Here is a 21,165-nt window from a genome sequence, read left to right as displayed (position 1 = left end):
CTGAAGGAAGAATCAAGGCACTCAGAGTTGTAAATGAGAATCTGGTGATTGTTACCAGTACCTGTTTATTGTGCTTTATGCTCTTCCTCAGATGTTTATGACCACAGTTGCTGCCAAACAAAATAATGGGCTCAACAGATCTTGGTGTGCCCAATGAATTGTTTGTTTGTGTCTACGTAGTTTTAAATGTACCAAACAAACTTTAATGTAGCGTTCATTACTCACTATTATGACAGCTATTGCTACAGGGTCTCTGTTAGCCGAGAGGAGAGAACAGAAACCCCTGTATTTTCTCACCGTCAGGGCAGCCCAGCTAACACCACTGGTTGTGCCAACTGCGGAAAGTTCTCCTCCAGAAACAAATGACTGCAGAGAGACTGGGGATTTAGTAGAAATAAAATCCTAGTAAGATTAGGTACTTTTTATTCTCTGTTCTATAAACCTGACAGGGTACGTATTTTTAGTTCCTCTTCTCACCATGCAGGCTGCACTGTCAGAATGGACGAGCTGCAGGACAAGTGAACATTGCCTGCAATAGTGATTAGAACAGAACAAGAAATGTTCATTCCTTTCTCCAGACATTTTGCAGAATCCTGAACTTCTGTGCTAGGACTTACATTGTCTAGAGGCCAAAGCAGCTCACCTTTGCTCCTCTGAACTGCTAACAGCATTAAAAACCAACCAAACAAAATCCTTAGAATTATGACTATGGAAATGTACAGGTGGGGATGGGATGGATTGGTTTGTTTTTTAAAGTTTAAGACGTGCAAATTAACGTACATAAAAGAAGGAAGGGAGTTCAGTAACTTCCCTGGACACCTTGAATTTTCCAGCCTAAAATAATTACATCTCTGTAATAACTTCAAATATAGGCAAGTTTTTACTCTGTACTGAGCTGCTGAGGGAACAGAAACTTCTGACTGAACACTAGAGCTCAGAAGCAGATCTGTGTATAAAAATAGATTTACTTTTAAAACAAGGAATCACAAACATTTTCAACAGGCCAGTTTCTCTTTGTATTATCTGACCAGTAGTGAAGTTTTTGCCTTACAATCATACAGTACAAACCTAGAAATTTGTACTTGTATTCTTTGATAATACAGCAAATATTTTACAACTACAGCTACAGATTAAGTATAATAAATCTTTGTTTAGGACAGTTACCCCAGTTCCATAAGAATATCTGTAGTTTAACTACTCTAAACAAAGTACCCAACACAGTTATTTGGGAAAGGGTAATTTTATTTGTACCATCATCATCAGTTTAAACAGTCATAAACTAAGTCATACAAAAATCTTAGTAAACATAACAAGCACTTAGGCTCTGTTCACATATTACACTTCCACCAAAAACCAGCCCAAAGTAAAGTTTGAACAAATTTAACATCCTCTGTTTGCATCATGTAGTCTTTGGATATAATTCAAACCAGGCAGTTGATATGCATGACTATTTGGAGGTAAATGTCCATTTACACAAGAAAACAGGAGTGGGCTGTATTCTGGAAGTGGAATGCACGTAGTCTGAATGCTAAAATCTACAAACCATAGTCAAGCCTTAATGGGGCAACAGCTGAGGTAGTCATCTTCATTTTTTCTCTGGAGGTTCATGTTTTACCCAGTCCTCAAAGCCACCAGCATATTGCTGAACTCTGAAAATATGCAGAAGATACGATGTTAAGACTCTCCTTGAAAAAAGTTTCTAAAAGGACATTGCAAAAAACCCAGAAGAAAAAAAAATGAGAGAGGAAAAAAACCATACAGAAATTCTCTAAAGTCAAATACACTTGTGCCTGGCTTCAATGACCAGTTGAGATTGACACTGCTTGTACTCTAATGCTGCCTGCTTCCATGCAGTGTGTTCTGTAACTGTGTTCTTCCAAATTACACAATGCTGGAGATCAAACATCAAAAGTGGTAGCAGCCAGATCAATTAAACAGTTCGCTACTTCTTCTTTTAAAAAGAAGAACACTGCAGTGGGGCATTTACATGTTATTATGTCCAGTACTTCAGTTGTCATCAAATAAACACAGCACACTGATCTTTACTTCATTGCAAACCTACATGCTATATAGATCTGACAGAAGCCTGCACAAAACTAAACTTTGGAAAACACACCACACACTACCAACTCCTTCAATGAGGCAGCACGAAAAGCAGGTAACGGGATATTTTGCACTTATTAAAACAATATATTTATTAAACAAGAATATAGTTCCATACTTTTGACTAGAATCAGCAGGGATATTCCAGTTCATTAATTGCAGTTCAGTGAAAACATGAGCAAACAACCAATTTTAAAAATTCTATCTGCAGTCTTTAAGCCAGCGAAGCACCTTCTGGCACAGGTGTAACAATTCTGCCACCCAAATGTTGCTTTTGCTTCCAGTCCATCAATCTCTTTGTCTTTTTAGCCATTGTCTTCGCTGCTTTACTCCTGGCAAACAACCTAATGCTTTATTGGAAGTGAAGGCGTACTTTGTCAACAGTGAACTGTGCAGGTAGAACTGCCATTTAACAAAGGGTGTGGTTTCATAAACTATTTCAGTTAAGATTGTACTTCCACCAAAGCAAGCAGTTCTCCACCTTTCCAATCATCCTGCATGTCAGAACTAGCGTTTATGAAGTTGTAGAAGAAAGTGACGTCTCAGTGAGGGATCCCCAAAAGGCAGAGGAACCCCTCAGTGGCAGCGTGGTCCTACAGCAGATTGTGTCACCTGCAGCAGACGCGCAGAGCTGCTGAGGGGCTGTTTCACAGGACCATACACCTCACTTCACTGGCACACCCAACGGTGTCTTTCAAGGTTCAGTGAAGGCACGAGGAGGTATCTAACTCAAACACCAGTTGTTTTTTCATATTCCACATTTAAATGCTTACCCTTGCCCACAAGAAGCCGAGTAAGAGTTCTACTTCATCAGGGAAAGCCACATTAACCCCATCCTTACACACAGCAGCTTACCTGCTGAAACCCAAGGACATAGCGAAATTGAGTGCTTGTTTACTTCTAGTTCCTGCCAAGCAGGAGAAAACCACAGGGTCCGTCTTGGCTGGCATCTTTTGGTTGTACTGCTCCTCGAACTCCGCTGGGTCCATTTGCAGGGCTTCCACCAATTCACCCACTGGCAAATACAGAAAAAAAAAAAAAAAATCTAATTTACTCTCCATCCACAGAGAGGATGATACTGTAAGGCTTCCAGTTCCTCTGGAGGAAACATTTAGCCCCACAGCACACTGGCAGCTGTCTAGCACAGCTCCTCTGTGCTCAGTCACTGCTGCTTGTCCAGAGCCAAGGGGAGCACCTCAATGTCAACATAATAACTTACACGGTATGTTAATGGACGCTGGTATTTTCCCGAACCTGTCGATCTCCCACCTTTCCCGCACGTCTATGTGGAGAACGTTGGCCTTCTTCAAGTCTTTGAGCTCCGGGTAGGAGATGTCGGGTGCCCCGCCGCCGCAGAGCCCGCGGCTGGCGGCCCCCGCCGCCCCGGCACCTGGTACAGAGACGCAGCCCGTCAGCCCGGCGCAGCCCCGCTCCTCCGGCCCCAGTAACGTTTAACACACTCACGCCGGCCTCCCCACGGGCCCCGCCACCCCTCCGCCCCGCGCCTTACCGGGCGCTGCCGCCCGCCACCAGCCACCGCCGGCCGCCCGCAGGACCCGCCAGCAGCCCCGGCCCCCCGCCCCCGTCAGCCCGCCTCCGAACATGGCGGCCGCCCGGGCCGTCCCCGCCGCCTGCCGCCCGCCCCCGCCGCCGGGGAGGAGACGGCTCCCCGGGCAGCCCCGCGGAGGCCTTGGTGCGGCCTGCCGCGCCCAGGGGCTCCGGAAACGCCGCCCGGGTGGACAGGCTGGGGTAAAGACAAGCGTGGGGATTGAGCAGGGGGAAGGAATTTTGATGCCAAATCCGCTCAAAGTAATTCCTGTCAGTCATCCCACGCCAAGGACTGATGGCCAAGGCATATTTTAAGTGGAAAAATGAGGGTCCCCCACACTCAGTGTTTTAAATCAGTACTCTGCATTTGCTACGTACTTTTGTAGATATATTACACAGCAGTGGTTCCAGTCTTTAAAGGCAGGCGCATTGGATCTTCCCTCTTTGTAAAAGATGCATTTTGAGGGGGTCTGTTGTTTAATATTTACTAATGAGAGTTTTCCTTTTCAAAATGAGAACAAAATATTTCTCGGTACTGTAACGTGTGACAAATTGAACCTGGCACATATAACTGGTTCACTAGCTGCCCTTCTGCCAGCCCTTCCGCATGGCCTCCTTTACAGGCATCTGCAAATTACCTCTGAAAGAGTATCTAGAGATCAGCCAAAGTTTTGTATGGTTTCCATTTTCAACAAGGTATGTGTGGAGTACACTAGTCCTAGAAATTATCTTTTGAAGTATCAATTACTGTAGATTTTATCTGTAGTAAAGGAACAACTACAGCTACTCTCCATTTATTGCGTATATAAGTACCATAAAGCATGCAACGTGGAGCATCAGGATACTTGTCATATGAAATGCAAATTCACAAGAAGCTGCATTTTTATAAATTAATTTACAGTTTTGACCCTGGATGATACATATTTACACACAAAGAGAGAACACACTAGCTTGCTTGCAGAAATAGGAATGATCCACCATCCATCTTGTGAGAGGCTGAGAATTTGAAGTCAGAGGAGATCAAGCAAGGAAAACCCCTGCATGGTCAAAGTGTGGAAAGCGGCTCATTCAACTTTCTCACTTCCATAGCACCGTCTTCCAGCACTCACTTAACCCCTCCTCAGCAGCTTTCTTCATTTCAGCTCTTGGGACTCTCTCTCTTTCCATTTCACTCTCCGTTTCTGCACAGGTACCTCTGAGGATGAGCGTGGGAGCCATTTCCCAGTGGGTTACCCAGCTGCATCTACCCTTGCACATTCTTTATCCTCATCTTCTCATGTGAGTGAAGTCTTTGTTGATTGACGAAATGGTTCACAGACCTAGGCTTTCATCAAGTCTTCCTGCTTTTCTGATTTTGTTTTGTTACTGCATGTTCTTTTTCTGACTATTACCTGTTTTGTTTTTTTTTCCCCACAAACTTTTCAGCCTTCCCATAGTATTCTTCACCATACTTTACTATTTGCTTTTGGCCTTCCCCCCTCTGCTTTCTCTTTTCTTTTCATCCATGCCTCTGATTGCTGATGCTCTTCATGCTTCTGTCTTCTTTGCCCTTGATTCCTCATTTTCTCTCATTACCAAATCCCAGACAAGACTCAATGTCAATGTTGGCTTGCTTTGGCTCTGCTTTTGCATTGTTGAGTGTTTCTGGAGGAAAGCTGGGGACCTGGCTGATTTCTGTGACAAATCTATTTTCCTAAAATGCAACTCTAATTTAGATCCCATTTTCCCCAAACAACGGGAACCTATGCATAAAGCCTGCTGTTCTCTCTCTCTGTACAGAATTCAAACAATTTTTCTTTGTGAAACATTTTCCCACCTCATATTTTCAACCTCCTTTGCTTGCTTTTCTACCCCTTCCAGATATTTCTGTTCTCCTCTCCTGTGCTAAACAAACCTATTCCCCTTTATATCACACTATCCCCCTTTCACACATTTACTTTTCTTTCCTTCTCTTTAACCTTTTAATCTCGCTATTGCCCTTGCAGTGCAGCAATTCTCAAATCTCTTCTGTGTGGAAGAGAAAGGAGCCACTTCTGATCCAGTTTGTTTCAGAGCATTGTCCCATATTCTTTCTCCCTTTCACATATAGAGTCCATGAACAGTGTTCACACAAACCATGTCCTGGGGCTCCTGTGTTACAGTCTGCAGCCTCCCTGCAGATCCTTGTGCTTAGTTCTCACCAGTGCCTAAAAAATTCCTCTTACCTAAATCAAATCCCACTTAATCCGTCAACCTCTTTCAACAATACTTTCTGACATCTTGTCTTTGCTTGGTCCAATGGCTTCTCTAACCATCCTTTCAGTCTGTTTGTCAGCAGATCCATTACAGGTTCTCCATCCTTGGTTTTTGGGGCGTGCCACAACAACTTCACCCTTTTCCCCTTTTTTCTCTATGTTTTATCACCAGATAACCTTATTCCAATAAAACTTCTCTCTCTCAATCTTTAATTCAGATTTGTCTTCTCTCCAAATAAGGCCCCTATGGCTGTCTAGCCACATGCTGAGTTTAATCTCAGTCCCAGTTTCTACTGCCTTCTCCCTTGTGTGGTGGACACCCTTTACCCTGCCTGTCCCTCAGGTGGGACACACACCTTTGATTCTCATCTCCCTCCAGTCTCTCCCGCGGTGGTTACCTCGAAAATCTTTGCAGGGCTCAGACCCCTCCGCATAACTTCTGGGCGGGACCATCCGCACCCCTGCACGCAGGCAAACCTGTAACTTGCTCCCCACCTGCACAAATCCAGCGCAGCACCTCCAGGTCTTTCACCACGACCTCGCCAAACGAAAGCAAAACCATCACGCCTCCTTTCCTTTGCACCCCCTGCTTTTCTTTGCCTGGAGTTTCTAAGCTGCCCCGCAGCCAGACCTGCCGCTGCCTGTGGCCTCTCGGCGGGTCCAGGCACGCTCCCGCCCGGCCGGTAGCCACGGGCAACCCCGCTTCCCCACCGCCCTTCCTACTGGGGATGAGAGTTTTGCCCAGGACCCGGCACCACTCCCCCGATCCCCGGCCGCCCGCTCCTTGCCAGGTCGCACGGCGCCGGGAGCAGCTCGCCCGGGGCCCGCGGGAGCCGTCCGCGCTGGGGCGGGGAGCAGCGCGGCGAGGCCGGGGGCGGGCCGCGCCGGGCGGAGCGGAGCAGCGCGGCCCTGGCTGCGGCCCAGCTTCCTCCGCCGCTTCCTGCCGCCGCGCCTGCCTGCCTGCCTGCCGCCCGCCGTTCCGTGAGTGCGGGGCGCCCGTGGCGGGGAGGGGGGAGGCCGCAGGCCCAGCTCGGGGGGCGCCGGGGCCACAGCCGGCTTCTCCTGCGGAGCCGGGTGGCCGCGGGTCCTCTGCGCCGCTGCGCGGTGGCCGCCGGTGGAGGGGCCGATCCGCTCCGCTCCGTTCCGCCATGGCGGCGGCCGGGCCTGCGGAGCAGCGTCCAGCGGGGCGCCGCGCAGGTGCAGCCGGGCGGATTGTGGGGGGGCCGCGACGCTTGTGCCGGGCATGGGGGGGAGCACTGCCCCGCCGTGGCCCCGGGCCGGTAGCCCTCCCCGCTGCCGGGGGCAGCGCTGCCCGGCGCTTCACCGCGGTGATCCGAACCGGCGGCTGAGTACGGCTGGCCTGGGCTCGCGTTAGGTAACGGGCTACGAGCTGCTGGTGCCGACCGTCCGCTGCCGGTCTAAAATAGGTTATCCCTGTCGTCACATGGAGGCAGCAGCACCGGCTGTCTCCGTGACCTGCAGTAAGTTTCTCGGTCTGTTAAATTAGACGGAGTCGGTAGCATCGCCTTTGGTCGGGTCTAAACATAAGCTCCGTTCACTTTGCATTAGGCAAGTTAGCAAGTGAATACGGTTATAAAATGGCCTTGCCGCTCTGTGTCATGAGGCTGGCGTGGTTATTTCTGCCCTGCTCTGACAGCCTGGCATATGCGGGCCTGGTGATGCCACCGCCGGCCCTGCTGCCGCGGCAGCTGCGGGTCCCCACGCCAAGGGCTGTAGTGCGTGTGGCCGCAGCGCTGGTGCTGCGCTACCTCAAGTTTAGTTTTCAGCCAACGCAGACCGGGACATGCTTGGTACTTAGATGACAGCCTGGTGACAGTCTTCTCAATTAATCAGAGATGTTGTATTTTAGACCCATAACTGCAAACTCCACTTGTTGTATTTGATTTAATGTCTTGATTCTCAGATTCCTGGATTTTTTTTTAGACCTTCGTTCAGTCTTTTGCTGTTTATGTGCTTTACTTTGGAACTTCTTCCTCCTCTTGCTATAGATAGGTTGCTAATTGCCTAGTTAAACAGGATACATGTGTCAGCATGTTAAACACAGGTGCAGAATAATTAAGACATGAAGAACGTAGAAGCAGGTGGCAATAACTTCAGGTGTAGCACTGTATTTTGTTGCGTGTCATCTTTAGCTATGAGTATTTCCCAATTCCATTAAATAATCCTTTCGTACAGTCATATAAAGTGGAGTCGTGTTTAAAGGATTCTTTGCACTTTCATTTTCTGTGTTTTTAAATGGAGGCATAGTAGTGGCATGAGCATGTGCCAGACTGATAGCAGAATGTGCGAGTGTGAAATTGCTGTGTAGTTTACTAAGGTTATAAGTATTTTGTCAGATTTCTTCATGAAATATTGAAGAACTGGTGCTCTGTAATTTTGTTTCTGCGAGTTTCACGGAAATGCAGCTAGTGTCTCATGGGTTCTGCTGTGGGCATCAATCATAGATCAAGGACAAGTTGTTCCACTTTAGACATGTCATCAAAACAAACTGGGGCAGTTTGTGTTGAGGAGGAAAATGGAATGAAGTTTTTTGTGCTTAGTGGCAAGACTTTGACTTTCAAAGAGCTCAGTTGAGTTTTCTCTAGTTCTTTATGGTTTTATCTGGTTTACTTCCATTAATTAGCTGACTCCCACAATGCCCTTCCAGAGTAGATGGGAAGTTACATGAGAGCTGTTGTCTTCCTTCACTTGCTCTGACAGCCCCCTAGGCAGGGGTATGGTGTGAGTCTCAGCTGAATTACTATCTTGTGGGGGCTGCAGCCTGCTATCTCGCACACTGTGCTGCATCCACGCTTCCTTCTTGTTACTTGCTACTATTTTACTTTTTTATTTTTTTATTTTTTTAAGACTTCACAGAGTTAGCATTTAAGTTCATCCTTTGCTCATATTTTATCTTGAACTGCCTTTTCCCGGTTTTTGTCTGCGTGATTTTCCTGCCAAGATACTATGAGTTCACTGGTTATTCACTGGTTATGGCCTCACTTTTTCTGAAATGATGACGACGCTGTTTGCATCGGTGTTCATATCATACGAGTGCATAGTCTGTTAGGTCTATCATCTGACTGCCTTTTCTCATAGGGAGTTTTCACTTGTGGGCTAACTTCATTAGTCATAAGCCATGGCTCTTTTTATGGTACTTAGGTGTTTTGCTTTTTAAAGGATATCCACGTGTATGTTGGGAAACCTTTGTTAGACCATCCACCCAGATGTTTTTACCTCTTGGTGTGTTAATATTTTTTTAAAATACCTTTAAGGAGGGATAGAGAGCATAAGCAAAAGTTGCAGTTTGCCTTATGAGTTTGATATTGACAGGGATCCCTGGAATTTTGCATAAGACACTAGCAAAACCTTTGCTATAAGATACTACCAGAAATATGTCATCAAAATACTTCTCCTTTTACCCACTCAATCTTTTTATTTACTTTAGTCATAAACCTAGTTACAGGATCATTTTATTCTAGTTTCTGGACATTTTCTGTTTATTCTTAGATGTAGGTTTTGTGTGGCGGGTAGGTTTCAGTAAGAGATCTGGGAGGGATTGTGCAGGATGCACAAGTGAACATTGACAGACCATGTTTACCTTGGCCAGCTGGATAAAAAAGATTAATAAAAGTGAGAAATGCTATGGGATTTTTACTGTCACTTGGAAAGTTTTATCTAGTGGTCTGAGGCTCCAACTCGCTTCTTGTGCAAAAAGTACATCAGTGTCTCACCCTTTTAGGACTGTAATATAATGTCAAGATTGGCGTTTGAGCTCCAGTGATGGTGTAGGATGTGTGATGTGCCTTTGGGCTAGGAAATCTCGGAGATGACACTTTCAGAATTTCAGATGACATTTTCCAGGGGAAGAAGTGTTGCTGCCACTACCAGTCAGCAGTTCTGGTCCTTTTACTGCTCTAGTGGGCAGCAGGAGCTTGTTTGCTGCAAAGGTTTTGGTGGCTGTCAGAGCACTGAGCCTCCCAGCCCGTTGATGGGTGACACTGCCTGGTTGCCAACCGTGATGGATGCGGTTCTTGCTCTGATGGGGTGACATTTGATCTAGTGATGAGCAAGCCAAAATGCCACAGGTGATGCTCGGAACAGACATCCAAAATATATCAACTTGCAGCTTATATCAAAACATGTAGCAATTCTGCAGAGGAACTGGCATTACTGACCTGTATGAGGCTTTTCCTTCTGTACTCTGACAGTACCATGGAAGCTCATAAATACCCTTCATGGATGTGCTGCAGAACATCTTGGCTTTTGGACTTTATCTGCACATCTTTGCTGCTCCTCAGGCCCTTGTTTGGGCCTTGTTTACATGAAAATGCTGTTTTTGCACTGTATCCAGTGTGTGCTGTGCCTTTTCAATGTGATGAAATTTGTTGTGTTTGTTTTTGTTTTTGGCATTAGCAACATAAAGTGGTATCATTTTAACTTGAAAGTTTGACTACAAGTGGTAAGACAGCTGGAATTTAAGATACCTCAGATTAATTGAGAGGAATGTGTTTGCCCTGGCTTCTTTGAATTCAGGTGGTCACTGATGAAATAATTTACAAGACTGGTGTCACAGTTAACGGCCAGTTCTACTGGAAGAGTCCAAAATAGTATCCAGAGACTATCTGTAGACTCACATGAATAGTATCCAGAGACTATCTATAGACTCACATGTCTGTATTTCATAGCATACGTGTGCTTGGATGAGCTGATGGTTATTACACCATTTTAAAATTGTTGTCTGACTTCTGGTAATGCAAGTGTAATCCTCATTAATTGAGAGTCAGGAAAAGTGTCGTGATGGGTATTACACAGATAAGAACAAAAATGTGGCAGTTGGCCGAAAGAGCTGGCACCCTAATTATAAGAGGAGGCAAAAAGTGGATCTTGGCAGATGGAAGTGGTGACATGGTAGTAGGCAGCACAGCAGGTTGTTTCTCTAACATGTTGATGATCTCGTTTGAGTTTCTCCTGAGCATCATATTGAAGGTACAGCATGGGAAAACTCACTAAGGTGCCACATTTCAAAATTTAGCAAGTGAGCTGTAGGCATTGTAGGAGGAAGGATTCAACCTCTAAGTAAGGTGTGCAAGATAATAAGATGGGAATAGGTTTTTGGGGAGTCTAGAATGTGAAGACATAATTTGCTTCTCCACCTCTCTTGCATAAAGATACTGTGCAGAGGAACAACCTGTTTGTTTTGGTTTTTCGTTTTGTTTTAAGAAAAGTGAATTCTAGTTCACACCAGCCTTTTGTCTTTTATTGGTCCTAGCTCTACTAAGTTCCAGTAAAGTATAACATTTTAAAAAATAACAATTATTTATTTTAGGAACTGCATCCATCCATTTTTAGTTTCTAAATATATACTTTATGAAGAGGGTGCATTTCTAAATATAGAAATATTAATGCTGTTAAATATAGACTTTCAGGCATACTGTGCATTTAAAATACTAAAGGCATACTTTACTTAACAAATTTAGCACTTTGATTTTGGCACTTTGTCATGTTTGAAGCTATTAAAAATAAGTAGGCAGATCATTCTACTGCTTTTGAAGTGGTTTGTTCTTTCTAGAAAGGTGGAAACGAGCTGTTGTAGTGAGGAGCTTTTGATCTTAATCAGCTTTTTGTAGGCAGACTGGCATTAGGAGTCCTTTGAGAAGTAAAATGTAAACTGAGAATAGCAAGTGATGATTACACTTCAAACTCTTGTATGCTGAACTCAAAGAATCTGGACACGTTTTGCAAGGACTAGTTTGTAGGGTTTTTTTAATGAGATGATTGTTTAAAAGGAAGAGATTTAGCTCTTTCTATTTTTAGTTTTTTCCCCATGAAACTGCATAATTTCTACTTAAGATTTTTACTGTGTGCCGAATAGAGATCAGGGTGGAGCTAACATACCCTCTGAACTCGGCTTTTTCTACCACAAAAATCAGGGGTGGTTTTATTTGTTAGGTGGAGTAGTCAAGTGTCGTTTGCACTGTGACTTGATTTAGTGTATACAAAATGAAAAACTTACTGTGTTTGTTTTTCCATCACAAAAAGAAACTGCCAAGCAAGGATTCATGTGACTTCTGTCTGTGTGGGGAAAGAGGGAGAGTCTGTCTCCGTTAGGACACTCCACGGTTGATGGCTGTAGCCACATATTACTCCTTAAACATATTAAAAAAAATAGGAGAATTGCTTGGTAAGAGGCAAATCATGGGAATATTGCCATGGTTTTTAATCTTCTGTGTATCAAGTTCATTTTGTGTAAATTGTTTCTCCTCTGCCTGCTTGTCCTGAATGCCTTGTGTCCATGGTCGACATAGCAATTCTCTCTTGCTTTTTTCTTAGCTGTATTTAATACTTTCTTTGGTCTGTGTTTGATCAGTGTTTTAATTCCAATAAAATCTAGATCTTTTATTTCCCATAAATGAAAAGATTTCTGAGAAGTCATTTCTGAGGCACCTCAGATTTCTTCCTTGTTTGTCTCAATTAAATATAATAATCAAATTCCTGGTGTAAACATTTTGAAATGTTGATAATTTTTAATTGTTAAATGAGATCTTTCACTCATAATATTTTCTGTCCCCAGTGTACTGGAAGAGGGCAGATAGTAGTGCATATGTATTGTGCTACTTACATCATACATACATGCTGAGTAGCTCATTGCCCTTTCATCCCACTTACAAGCTTTTCAAAACCAGGCACAAACCCCGGCTGGCTAGGTCCTTGATGTGCTCACAGGTCAGTAAACATTGTCTGATGGATGCCTGTCTATATGTGTGTTCATGGAAACTGATTAATCTAATGGTCCGTGTTATCTTTTGTTCTGCCTGCTCTCACTGAAACAAGACTGAGAAGTCTCCGGGTTGCTCAGTGGGTTCCCAAACCTGCAGTGTGAATGTTGGCTTCTTATGCCAGTATTCATTTTTAATGCCATTTTGATTGTGTTGGGTCGGAAATGCCACATTTTCAGTTGCTGTGAGTACCAGCTGACACTTTGTCTTTTCCATGAGTCCTGAAGGCCCCTAGAGTGGTGGGTTCAGCAGTGGGCTGTGTGTGCCCCGATCTGGATCACGTCACGTGGCCTGTGGGCCATGGGATTTCACAGATGGTAAAGACTTGTTTGTGTTTCAGCTGGTTGGGCCCGTAATTACTCTTTCATTAAGTTATCAGAGCTCTCAAAGTGTGCTGATATGAACATGACTTTCATTTGGGTGATATCTGTGGTTTGGACAGGTTTATGTAATCTGTCCAAAGAGATTAAAATTGTTATGCTGAAATGAACTTGTAGATAGTTTATGTCAATGTTGAATAACCTAAACACAACTATGTTCCTTCAGGGAGGTCATTTTTGCTGTCTTTGCTATTGACTCTACATAATTTACTGTAAAATCATGGGTTTTCTAAGAGCAGCTGTATTGGCTTTACTGTTTGATGAATGTCTCGATGAATCTTGTGCTCTGTTAAGCAGCAGTGGGACAAGTGGTGATGGGTAGTTTCACATGAAGCTTGGATATACATGATATAAGGTGCCAAGGCAGAAATACACAGTTGAAGTTGTTGAGCTCTGAAGCACCTTTTCATGTTCAATGGATGCTGTGATATGTGGCTGTTGATGTACATTAGGCATGCTAACATCTGTTGAATATAAATAGTCAAGAGCTGGAATATTGAGATCTTTCTTACTGTATGAACACGAATTGCAAGCCTACAAAACCAGCAAAGCTGAATTCAGTGGCATTGTTCACTTGCATGTCTAAGCATCTGAAGCTTTATACCCTTAAGTACAGGAAAATTTAAATCTATAATTTAATAACATAATGGTATTTAATGCAGTATAAACTGATTGTTATGTAAAGCTGCATTCTGTGAAAAATGAAATGCATTTTGAAAGGTTGAGGAGGCATGAAGCCACTGATGCAAGGAAGGAGAGACTAAAAGTTTCTTTTGTACTCTACAGAAATTTGACTTGCCCAAAGTAAATCTCTAGGTGATACATTCATGCAGAAAACCTCCAGTGCTAACAGTATGTGTAGCAGATGCAGGAACGTCCATCCAGATCTGTAAGAACCTGGAACAGGAGCTTTGAGGTATGAATTGCCTGCTTCACTTTGGTGAAGGCTGTTGAGGTACCAGTGGTGGTGATGCTCTAGTATGGATATAAATGACTGTTCTGCTGGTTGATTTAATCGATAAGAAAGGAAAGGGAATACTGAGTTCAATATACAGGTCAGTTTCTCTGTTTATCAGAGCTTCAGTAGTACAGAGAAGATGTAAAAACATAGGTAGACAAACTGTTAGACTTGGGCAAACTTATCCACTTGATCTGTAGCAAGAATATGTGTTTCACTGTTCCAAAATGTAGGGCATTTTAGAGGTTTCCTATACATAAATGAAGTAGCACTGTTGAAAATGTTTGGTGTTGGTGGCTTAGGTGATGTTATTAACCTGTTTGTGGTACACAAGATGTCATTTTTTTTCTGAACAGCATGGCTCACAGGATTGCAGTGTATGAGTATTTGACTGTCTTACATTCATATGCTTTGTATATGAAAACATAAATTTGTTTTTATGCAGCGCATAGTTAAAAGACAACCTGTAAACTGAGCCTCAGAAGCTGTTTGTGTGAGGCATGGCTATACTCCTGTAGTGAATTCACATTTGGATTTTGATTAAATGACTGTTGTGCTGAAATCTCTGAGGACTTTTTTCAAAGTTTAGTGGCAAATGTTTATCTTTTAATTCTGTTTCTTATAGGCCTGCTTCATTAATGACCCAAATATCCTATGGGAGACTTTATCCATATGGATTCTCTGACGTTTAATAGAGGGGTGATCTTGCATTCCAGTGTGTCCTCCCTCATAGGAGAGGACACTTCCATGAGATTTGGAAAATTTTGTGTTCTATTAAAGTGTTTGAAATTGCTCAAAAGCTTTTAGGGAATGTGCAAGGGTAAATGGTGATTGAAACCTTTTCTAAGGGAGATATGTTAAGAAAGAGATGATTTCATTTTGATGAAGTTTTCCTGGTAAGGTATGGCTGGAGCTCTGTACTAGTTTACCATAGCAAAAATAAAGAGAATTTCGATATCTCAAATATTTAACACCACTGCCTGGAAGTGTGTCACCCCTGTAGCTACAGATACGATTCATAATGTCACTTAGTATAACTAACTGATCTTGTTGCATTCCTAAGAGTTAATTCCTGACACGTTCACACTCCTTGTTACGCAGTAGCTGACATTAGTCAAAACCCAAAACTCTGTTCGTGAGGTTTGAATGTACGGTTTGATCTCAAACTTTTCGAGTTCAAACCCGCTCCATTTGGTAAAGTATTTAGACGATGAAGCAACCTCTGTTTCTCTTTCCTAGTAAGTAACAGATGCGGGTGAAAGATCCATCAAGAGCCAACCCCGAGAAACCAAAGAGAAGCAAAAGGCCCAACAGGCTGCAGGATGAAGACTCTTCAGATGATATTTCAGGTAAATACATTAGGTGATGTTCAGCCCTGAGGTTGAGAGCTAGGTGAAACCCACGAATCAGCACTACCATTAAATACTTTTCTTGTTTAAATTTATAACAGAAATATGCCCAGTCAAGTGTTTATGACATGATTGGGTGTTACACTGTGTGACTACCCTGAAGGGCTGGAGAGTTGTTTCATCTTTGATGACAACTTCAAAGCAGGAGAACTATCCTTTCCCATGCGTGGAAGGTCAAGCATGTGTTGCAGGAGGCTGCTTGGCTGAACAAGAAGCTTCAGGCTGAGCTCAGAGACAAAAAGAAAGGGCAGAGAAGGTGGAGGCAGGTTTAGGCTGCGCTTGCAGGGGCCCTTAATGTGCAGGGGTGGGATTATGTAAACCAGCCTCAGAGTTGAATCTGATGAGGAATGTGAAGGTGGGCTTGTATGGATGCTGTGACAGTAAAATGAAGGCTAAGGCAAGTGCAAACCTGCTGCTTTAGGGAGCAGGGAACCTAGGGACATGTGACATGAGAAGAGGCTGAGGAACTCAATCCTTCCGTTGCTTTTGTCTTCACATGTAAGCTCTGCACTTGGTCCTTCCTGGTCTCTGAGCCTAGTGGCAGACTCTAGGGTGTAGGCATTGTCCAGAGTAGAAGAAGATTGAGAACTATTGAGAACTATTAAACAAATCCATGTACAAGTCCACAGGATCAGATGGGATGCACCTGAAGGTGCTGAGAGAGCTGGATGATGTTATTGTGAGGCTGAGCTCTGTCATCTTCATGACAACAAATTGAGGCAAGCAGTTAATATGCTGGAGGGTGGGTCTGCCCTTCAGAGTGAGCTAGACTGGCTGGAGAAATGGGCTAGGAGAAGCTTCTCAGAGTTTAACAAAAGGCAGGTGGAGAGTTTGGCACCTCGGCCAAAATAGCTACGTACAATTACAGGATGGGAATCAATGTCTTGAAAGCAGATTTGCAGAAGAGGTCCTAGGGGGTCCCAGTGCACATGCTGAATAAAAGCAAGTAGTGTGGCTTGCGCCTGCTGTATGCTGGACTCTATTAACGAGAGCGCAGGGTGAGGTATGTGGTTCTTGCCATCTTTTCAGCTCTTGTGGGACTTCATCTGGAGTACTGTGTCCCATTTTGGGCTCCACATTACAAGAAAGACATTGATTTGTTGGAGTGAGTGCAGCAGTGAGTCGCCCTCTCCACGTTGTTAAGGAGATTGAGAACATGATGTGTGAAGAGGGGCTGAAGGTAATGGCTTTGTTAAGCCACATGAATGAAAGTATAGTTTCTTTTTTTGAATGCCTGATAGGTGGTTATGGAGAAGGCAAAGGCAGACCCTTCTAGGAGGTCCACAACGAAAGGGCTAAAGGCAACAGACAAAAGTTAGGGCAAGGAAAATTTGGCTAGGTATGAGGAAATGTATTTTATTTTCACCCTGAGTATGATCAGACAGAAAACTGATTTTTGTAGTGAGTTGGTTACCCTTTGTCCTTGAATATATTCAACACTCAGCTGAAGAAAGCCATCGGCAACCAGATCTAAATTTGTATTTGGCCCTGCTTTGAATGAAGGTTTGAACAAGACGGCCTTCAGAGGTTCCTTCAAACCTAGGTTTTTCTGTTATATTATGGTGGAATTTGTGCAAAAAGTATCACAGAGAAGAATGGTGTTCAGAGTTCATGTTCAGAGAGGGCAGCTGTAGTAGAGATGAATGGGTATTTGGAAATCTTTCTTCAAGGATTGAAAAGGAGGTCAGCTGCCTGTGTTGTTATATGCAAAAATAGATTTATGTAGTTTTTTACTGTTGACAAAACAAACAAACAAAAACCACAAAGAAACAGGGAAATTAGTTTTGTACAGAAGTCCTTGCATTTTTGTACAAAGTAGTTTATCTGTTTTTAAGAGGTGGCTTTATTAACTTGAGAATGACTTTTATTATAGAGAGACTGAAATAGATATTTCATGAAATTCATTATATGGAGAGCAGCTGGCTGATTTTTCCTATTTTAGTTCTTTGCTGTTTTTTTTTCCTGATGCTGAATTCATTGAAGACTCAGCTCTTTTAGTCTACACAAGCTCCCTTTCATAGCTGTGATTTTTAATAGACGAAAGTGAGTATGTGTTGTTCTCTCTAGGCTTAACCTGCCAGCACGTGAGCCAAGCGGTGGATGTGCATCATGTGAAGAGGGCGGTAGCTCAGAGCGTCTGGTCGATATGTGCGGAGTGTCTGAAGGAGAGGCGGATGAGTGATGGTGAGCCTGTGGCACCTTCGGACATATGGCTGTGTCTCAAATGTGGCTCTCAGGTGAGCATACGCTGCCAATTGATGGAGGTGGATCAGCCCTGGTTTTCTAAAGGATCGTTGTCTGTTTGGTCTGTCATCACCTTCAGTGAAACACAGTGACATAAGTGCTTAGTTGTGAGAATCCGTGCTTCAGCTTCTTCAGTGGAGTGGAATGTGGCCTTATGTTCTTCTCTCGTTTTCAGCAGTGCTTTGGGTTAGCTTTTTGTGTTGTGGTGCAGTTTGGCATCATGAGCAGTAAGTAATGGTCCTACCTTTGCTGTGCTCTTCACCTGCATGCTCTTGCTGCTTACAGAAAACTGGCTGCAGGAACTGTGTGGTTGCAAAATGCATCCATTCTGCTGGCTCGTCTCACAGAAGATCCCGCAAATACAAATGAATGAAAAAAACAAATATGTATATCACTGGATCAACTTATACTGTGGGCACTCAGTTTCTAGATTTGATGGAAACCAGGGAGAAAGGTCTGTGCCGGAGTGAGAATGCTGCTTTTTATGGCAGCTTGCCAGTAGATTGGATCAGTTATAATGTCAAATTGTGGCTTCAGAGTTTGAAATGGCAGGTCCTGACCCCAAGGGCTTGCACAGGTTTCTGCCCTGTGAGTGAAGTAAAGCCAGATACAGAAAAATTCATTTTATAGGCGATGTCACGCTTGGTTTGGCTAATAGTTGCCTGAACAAAGCATTTCACAATTCTCTTAGACTTCTAGTAGATCTTATTTCGGTAGGGACAGAAGCCAGCTTCTACCAGTATTATCTAATCAGATTTAATTTTGAAAGGAACATGTTTTTTTGCAGGCTTCAGAAGATAGTTAACTAGGTCTGAGGAGAACTCGTAAATTTTGTCTCTGAAAACTTGTAGTTAAGGGTTTAAGGGTTAAGACGTTAACTCTGCATGCTTTTTCGTCTGTTAATAGCCTCCAGAACTCATGGCTCGCTCAGAGACCAGTCCTGAATCTTTTCAGTCCCTCTCTGTAGATATTTGCAAAATTGCAAAATGCTTTCTCTTGAAGATGCTGTGCATAGTGTGTTCTGAGTAGCTTTTTTGGTACAAAACAAGTTATGTACCTTTTGCATTTGCTATCTGGAATGCATTTGATATTCTTGACCAGTGAGAGTTACCTATGCTGTCCTTTTCTTAATATTCTGTGAACCAAATATGATACATAGTAATTTCATTCTTATTTTTTAGAGAATTCTTTTGTGAATGGCATCGTTTTCTGCTATTTATACTTATTCAAAAATTAGGAATTATTTCTATTAAGTTAAAGCAAACTTGCTGATTTTCTGTACTTATAACTGATTTTTTTCCAAGTAGAAAAGATGAAATTTTGGGTTTGTGTTGTCATTGATTTTCCTTTATTAATATAAAGAAAATGTGTTCATTAAAACAAACAAACAAACAAACCTGATATATTTAATACTGGATTATAAAGAACATTAAACCCTTTCAGTCCTTGAGAGTGCTAAAAGAGTATTTAGGTCACTATAGCTTTCTGTCTAATTTTGAAAAGTAAAGTTTTTGCAGTTTATTTACTAATAATGTAATATTTCCCTACTTCCCTTTTTTCCCTTTGCTGTGTTGATGTTTCCGTTTTCAGGGGTGTAGTAAGAACTCAGAAGGCCAGCATTCTCTGAAACACTTCCAGACAGCACGCACAGAACCTCATTGCATTGTTATCAACCTCAGCACGTGGATCATATGGTGAGAATGAGTGTGCAGGTGTTCATGTATGCCTGTATATAAGGACTACTTGTAACTTAAAGCAGTGTCTTCTTGTGATAAGGAATGATTCTGACAGATAAAATGATTACTTTATATAGAGGAAAGAGTCTTTTTGGAGAGAAAATTAGTTTGTCCTTAGGACTCTCGGAGAGGTCACAAGTCAATACTAGAATAGAAGTTTGAGTCCATTGTGTTCTGTGGAGAGTTGGCTGGTTACAGGAGTTTGTCCTTACTGCTTGTTTCAGTATAATTATTTGCAGGACTATAAACTGAGATTATATAAATCTGTAAGTATCGCAGTGACTTGGAGCTGTTCTATAGAAGAGCATGTATGGGATGAGAGAATTCAGTTTTATTCCTCTTTTTAGTATGAAAAATTGAAACCCAGACCTGAAGTGATTTGCATGAGGTTGTTTGAGAGGTTTGTTAGAACTAGGAGTTGCGTCCAGGTATCCTGAATTCCAGTTTGTTTCTTCTTTTGTTTAGGTGTTATGAGTGTGATGAGGAGCTGTCAACACATTGCAACAAAAAAGTTTTGGCACAGATAGTCGACTTTCTTCAAAAACATGGTTCCAGGGCTGAACCAAGTAAGTTTACATAAATAGTTTTATCTGGAGGCATCTGTAATATATTGTCTCTAAAATGAGCATTTCAGATTTTGAGTCATGTTAAACATACACTTGAAAAATGGTGTATGATGTGAGTATAATGCAATTTGTAATTGAACAATTACTTAGGGAAGCAATGCCTGTCGAAACATGTCATTTTTTCTTTCTACAGTATCATTACATTTTAAAAATATTATGGGCACTGTAGGACAGTTTTTCCAAATTGTGTCTTTAATGAAGGAAGTTTATTGTGGAGAAGATGTTACCTTAAATAAGATGCCATATAAATTAATGTGCTAAACCTGTATAGAAGTATAAATGAGTTGAATTTTCCTAGTGTGGATGTGCCACATCTTAAAATGCATTTGATTTAAATTTGTTTTCCGCAGTTAATTAAATTTGTTTAAGTAGATTACCTAGTACTCTGTTGTTTGGTGTAATGCTTTTTGTTGATTTATGTTATTGGGTTTTAATTGATAGAACACTCATTTCTATGAATAGAAAATAGTATTAAATTATTTTCCCATGGTAGGAGCCTACTATATCTTCTCAATCTATGTAATAGTAGATAGAACTTTGTACCTGTCGCCCTCAACTGCGGAGATAATCAAGTGGTTAGAAGTAAGAATGGAGAAGGATAGCCTTACTGAATTAGACCAGGTATTCCTGTAGCTGCATGTGCATAAATCCTACTGGTTTTAAGAGGTGTCATGTATTTTTTGAGGTTAAAAAAATCAAGGGCCACTCAGAAATACATATTTTATATTCTAATCTAGCCACAAGTTACATGTTAAGTTATTTAATTGTAATAAATCAATAAATTGCTACTTTTACATATTTTTGCTTTCAGCAATGGAAATACAGTTTTGTTCACAGCTTCAGTTTTAAGTTTAGATGTAATAAATGGATGTTGCAGCTTGCTTACAGATGAAAATGCTGTAGTGTCTGTTTGAGTTCATTTAGTGGAAATAATTTCATCCTGGTTTTGTGCTGTTGGATAAGACTTTCTGAGAGATATGACTCTGTGCTTCATGGTTTAGATTCTTAATTTGTGAAACTTCAAAGTATTTAAAATGTTCAGAGTATGGCACTTAGAAGTTTTCTGTGAAATGTCTTAAATTAAGCAACTGAAATTCCAAACTAACTCAGGAAAAGTAAGCTTAAACGAGGCCAAAGATTTCTTAAAA

The 21,165-nt window shown here is 42.4% G+C and overlaps 2 protein-coding genes across 7 annotated transcripts in view; one reads left to right on the top strand and one right to left on the bottom strand.

Moving 5' to 3' along the window:
* Positions 1 to 1,221: 1,221 nt before the first annotated feature.
* Positions 1,222 to 6,688, bottom strand: TSTD3 (thiosulfate sulfurtransferase like domain containing 3). 2 transcript variants are annotated; one of them, XM_065056588.1, is made up of 4 exons: positions 6,381 to 6,688; positions 3,323 to 3,493; positions 2,959 to 3,118; positions 1,222 to 1,649 (listed from the first exon to the last, which is right to left on the bottom strand). In XM_065056588.1, exons 1-4 carry the CDS (start codon positions 6,445 to 6,447, stop codon positions 1,586 to 1,588), a joined length of 462 nt encoding a protein of 153 aa, XP_064912660.1. In that variant the 5' UTR covers positions 6,448 to 6,688; the 3' UTR covers positions 1,222 to 1,585. The 2 variants fall into 2 exon arrangements, with proteins under 2 accessions (XP_064912660.1, XP_064912659.1); XM_065056587.1 differs by lacking the exon at positions 6,381 to 6,688 and adding an exon at positions 3,614 to 3,768.
* The window catches only part of USP45 (ubiquitin specific peptidase 45), a 55,423-nt gene continuing 40,936 nt past the window's right edge, over positions 6,679 to 21,165 (top strand). For 3 of the 5 annotated variants that reach the window (XR_010471261.1, XM_065056576.1, XM_065056580.1), the window contains exons 1-5: positions 6,679 to 6,866; positions 15,242 to 15,351; positions 17,479 to 17,648; positions 19,246 to 19,349; positions 19,857 to 19,957. Coding sequence is in view for 4 of the 5 variants with exons in the window: in XM_065056576.1 (XP_064912648.1) it covers positions 15,252 to 15,351; positions 17,479 to 17,648; positions 19,246 to 19,349; positions 19,857 to 19,957 (475 nt within the window). In the remaining variant the exon portion in view is untranslated. Of the gene's footprint in view, positions 6,867 to 12,459; positions 12,612 to 13,830; positions 13,961 to 15,241; positions 15,352 to 17,478; positions 17,649 to 19,245; positions 19,350 to 19,856; positions 19,958 to 21,165 lie in introns of those variants that run through there. The other 2 variants (XM_065056578.1, XM_065056577.1) reach the window with 2 other exon arrangements.

This window comes from Columba livia, chromosome 3 (assembly GCF_036013475.1).
Source record: "Columba livia isolate bColLiv1 breed racing homer chromosome 3, bColLiv1.pat.W.v2, whole genome shotgun sequence".
In the NCBI taxonomy this organism is placed as follows: domain Eukaryota; kingdom Metazoa; phylum Chordata; class Aves; order Columbiformes; family Columbidae; genus Columba; species Columba livia.
The sequence above is the reverse complement of the archived record's forward strand: the minus strand, read 5'-3'. Positions and strand labels throughout refer to the sequence as shown.

Coding starts and splice junctions, on each gene's coding strand:
- TSTD3 (XM_065056587.1), bottom strand. CDS start 3,707: ATGTTCGGAGGCGGGCTGACGGGGGCGGGGGGCCGGGGCTGCTGGCGG. Junction 3,494..3,613: donor GTGGCGGGCGGCAGCGCCCG/GTAAGGCGCGGG, acceptor TCTCTGTACCAG/GTGCCGGGGCGGCGGGGGCC. Junction 3,119..3,322: donor AGCGTCCATTAACATACCGT/GTAAGTTATTAT, acceptor TGTATTTGCCAG/TGGGTGAATTGGTGGAAGCC.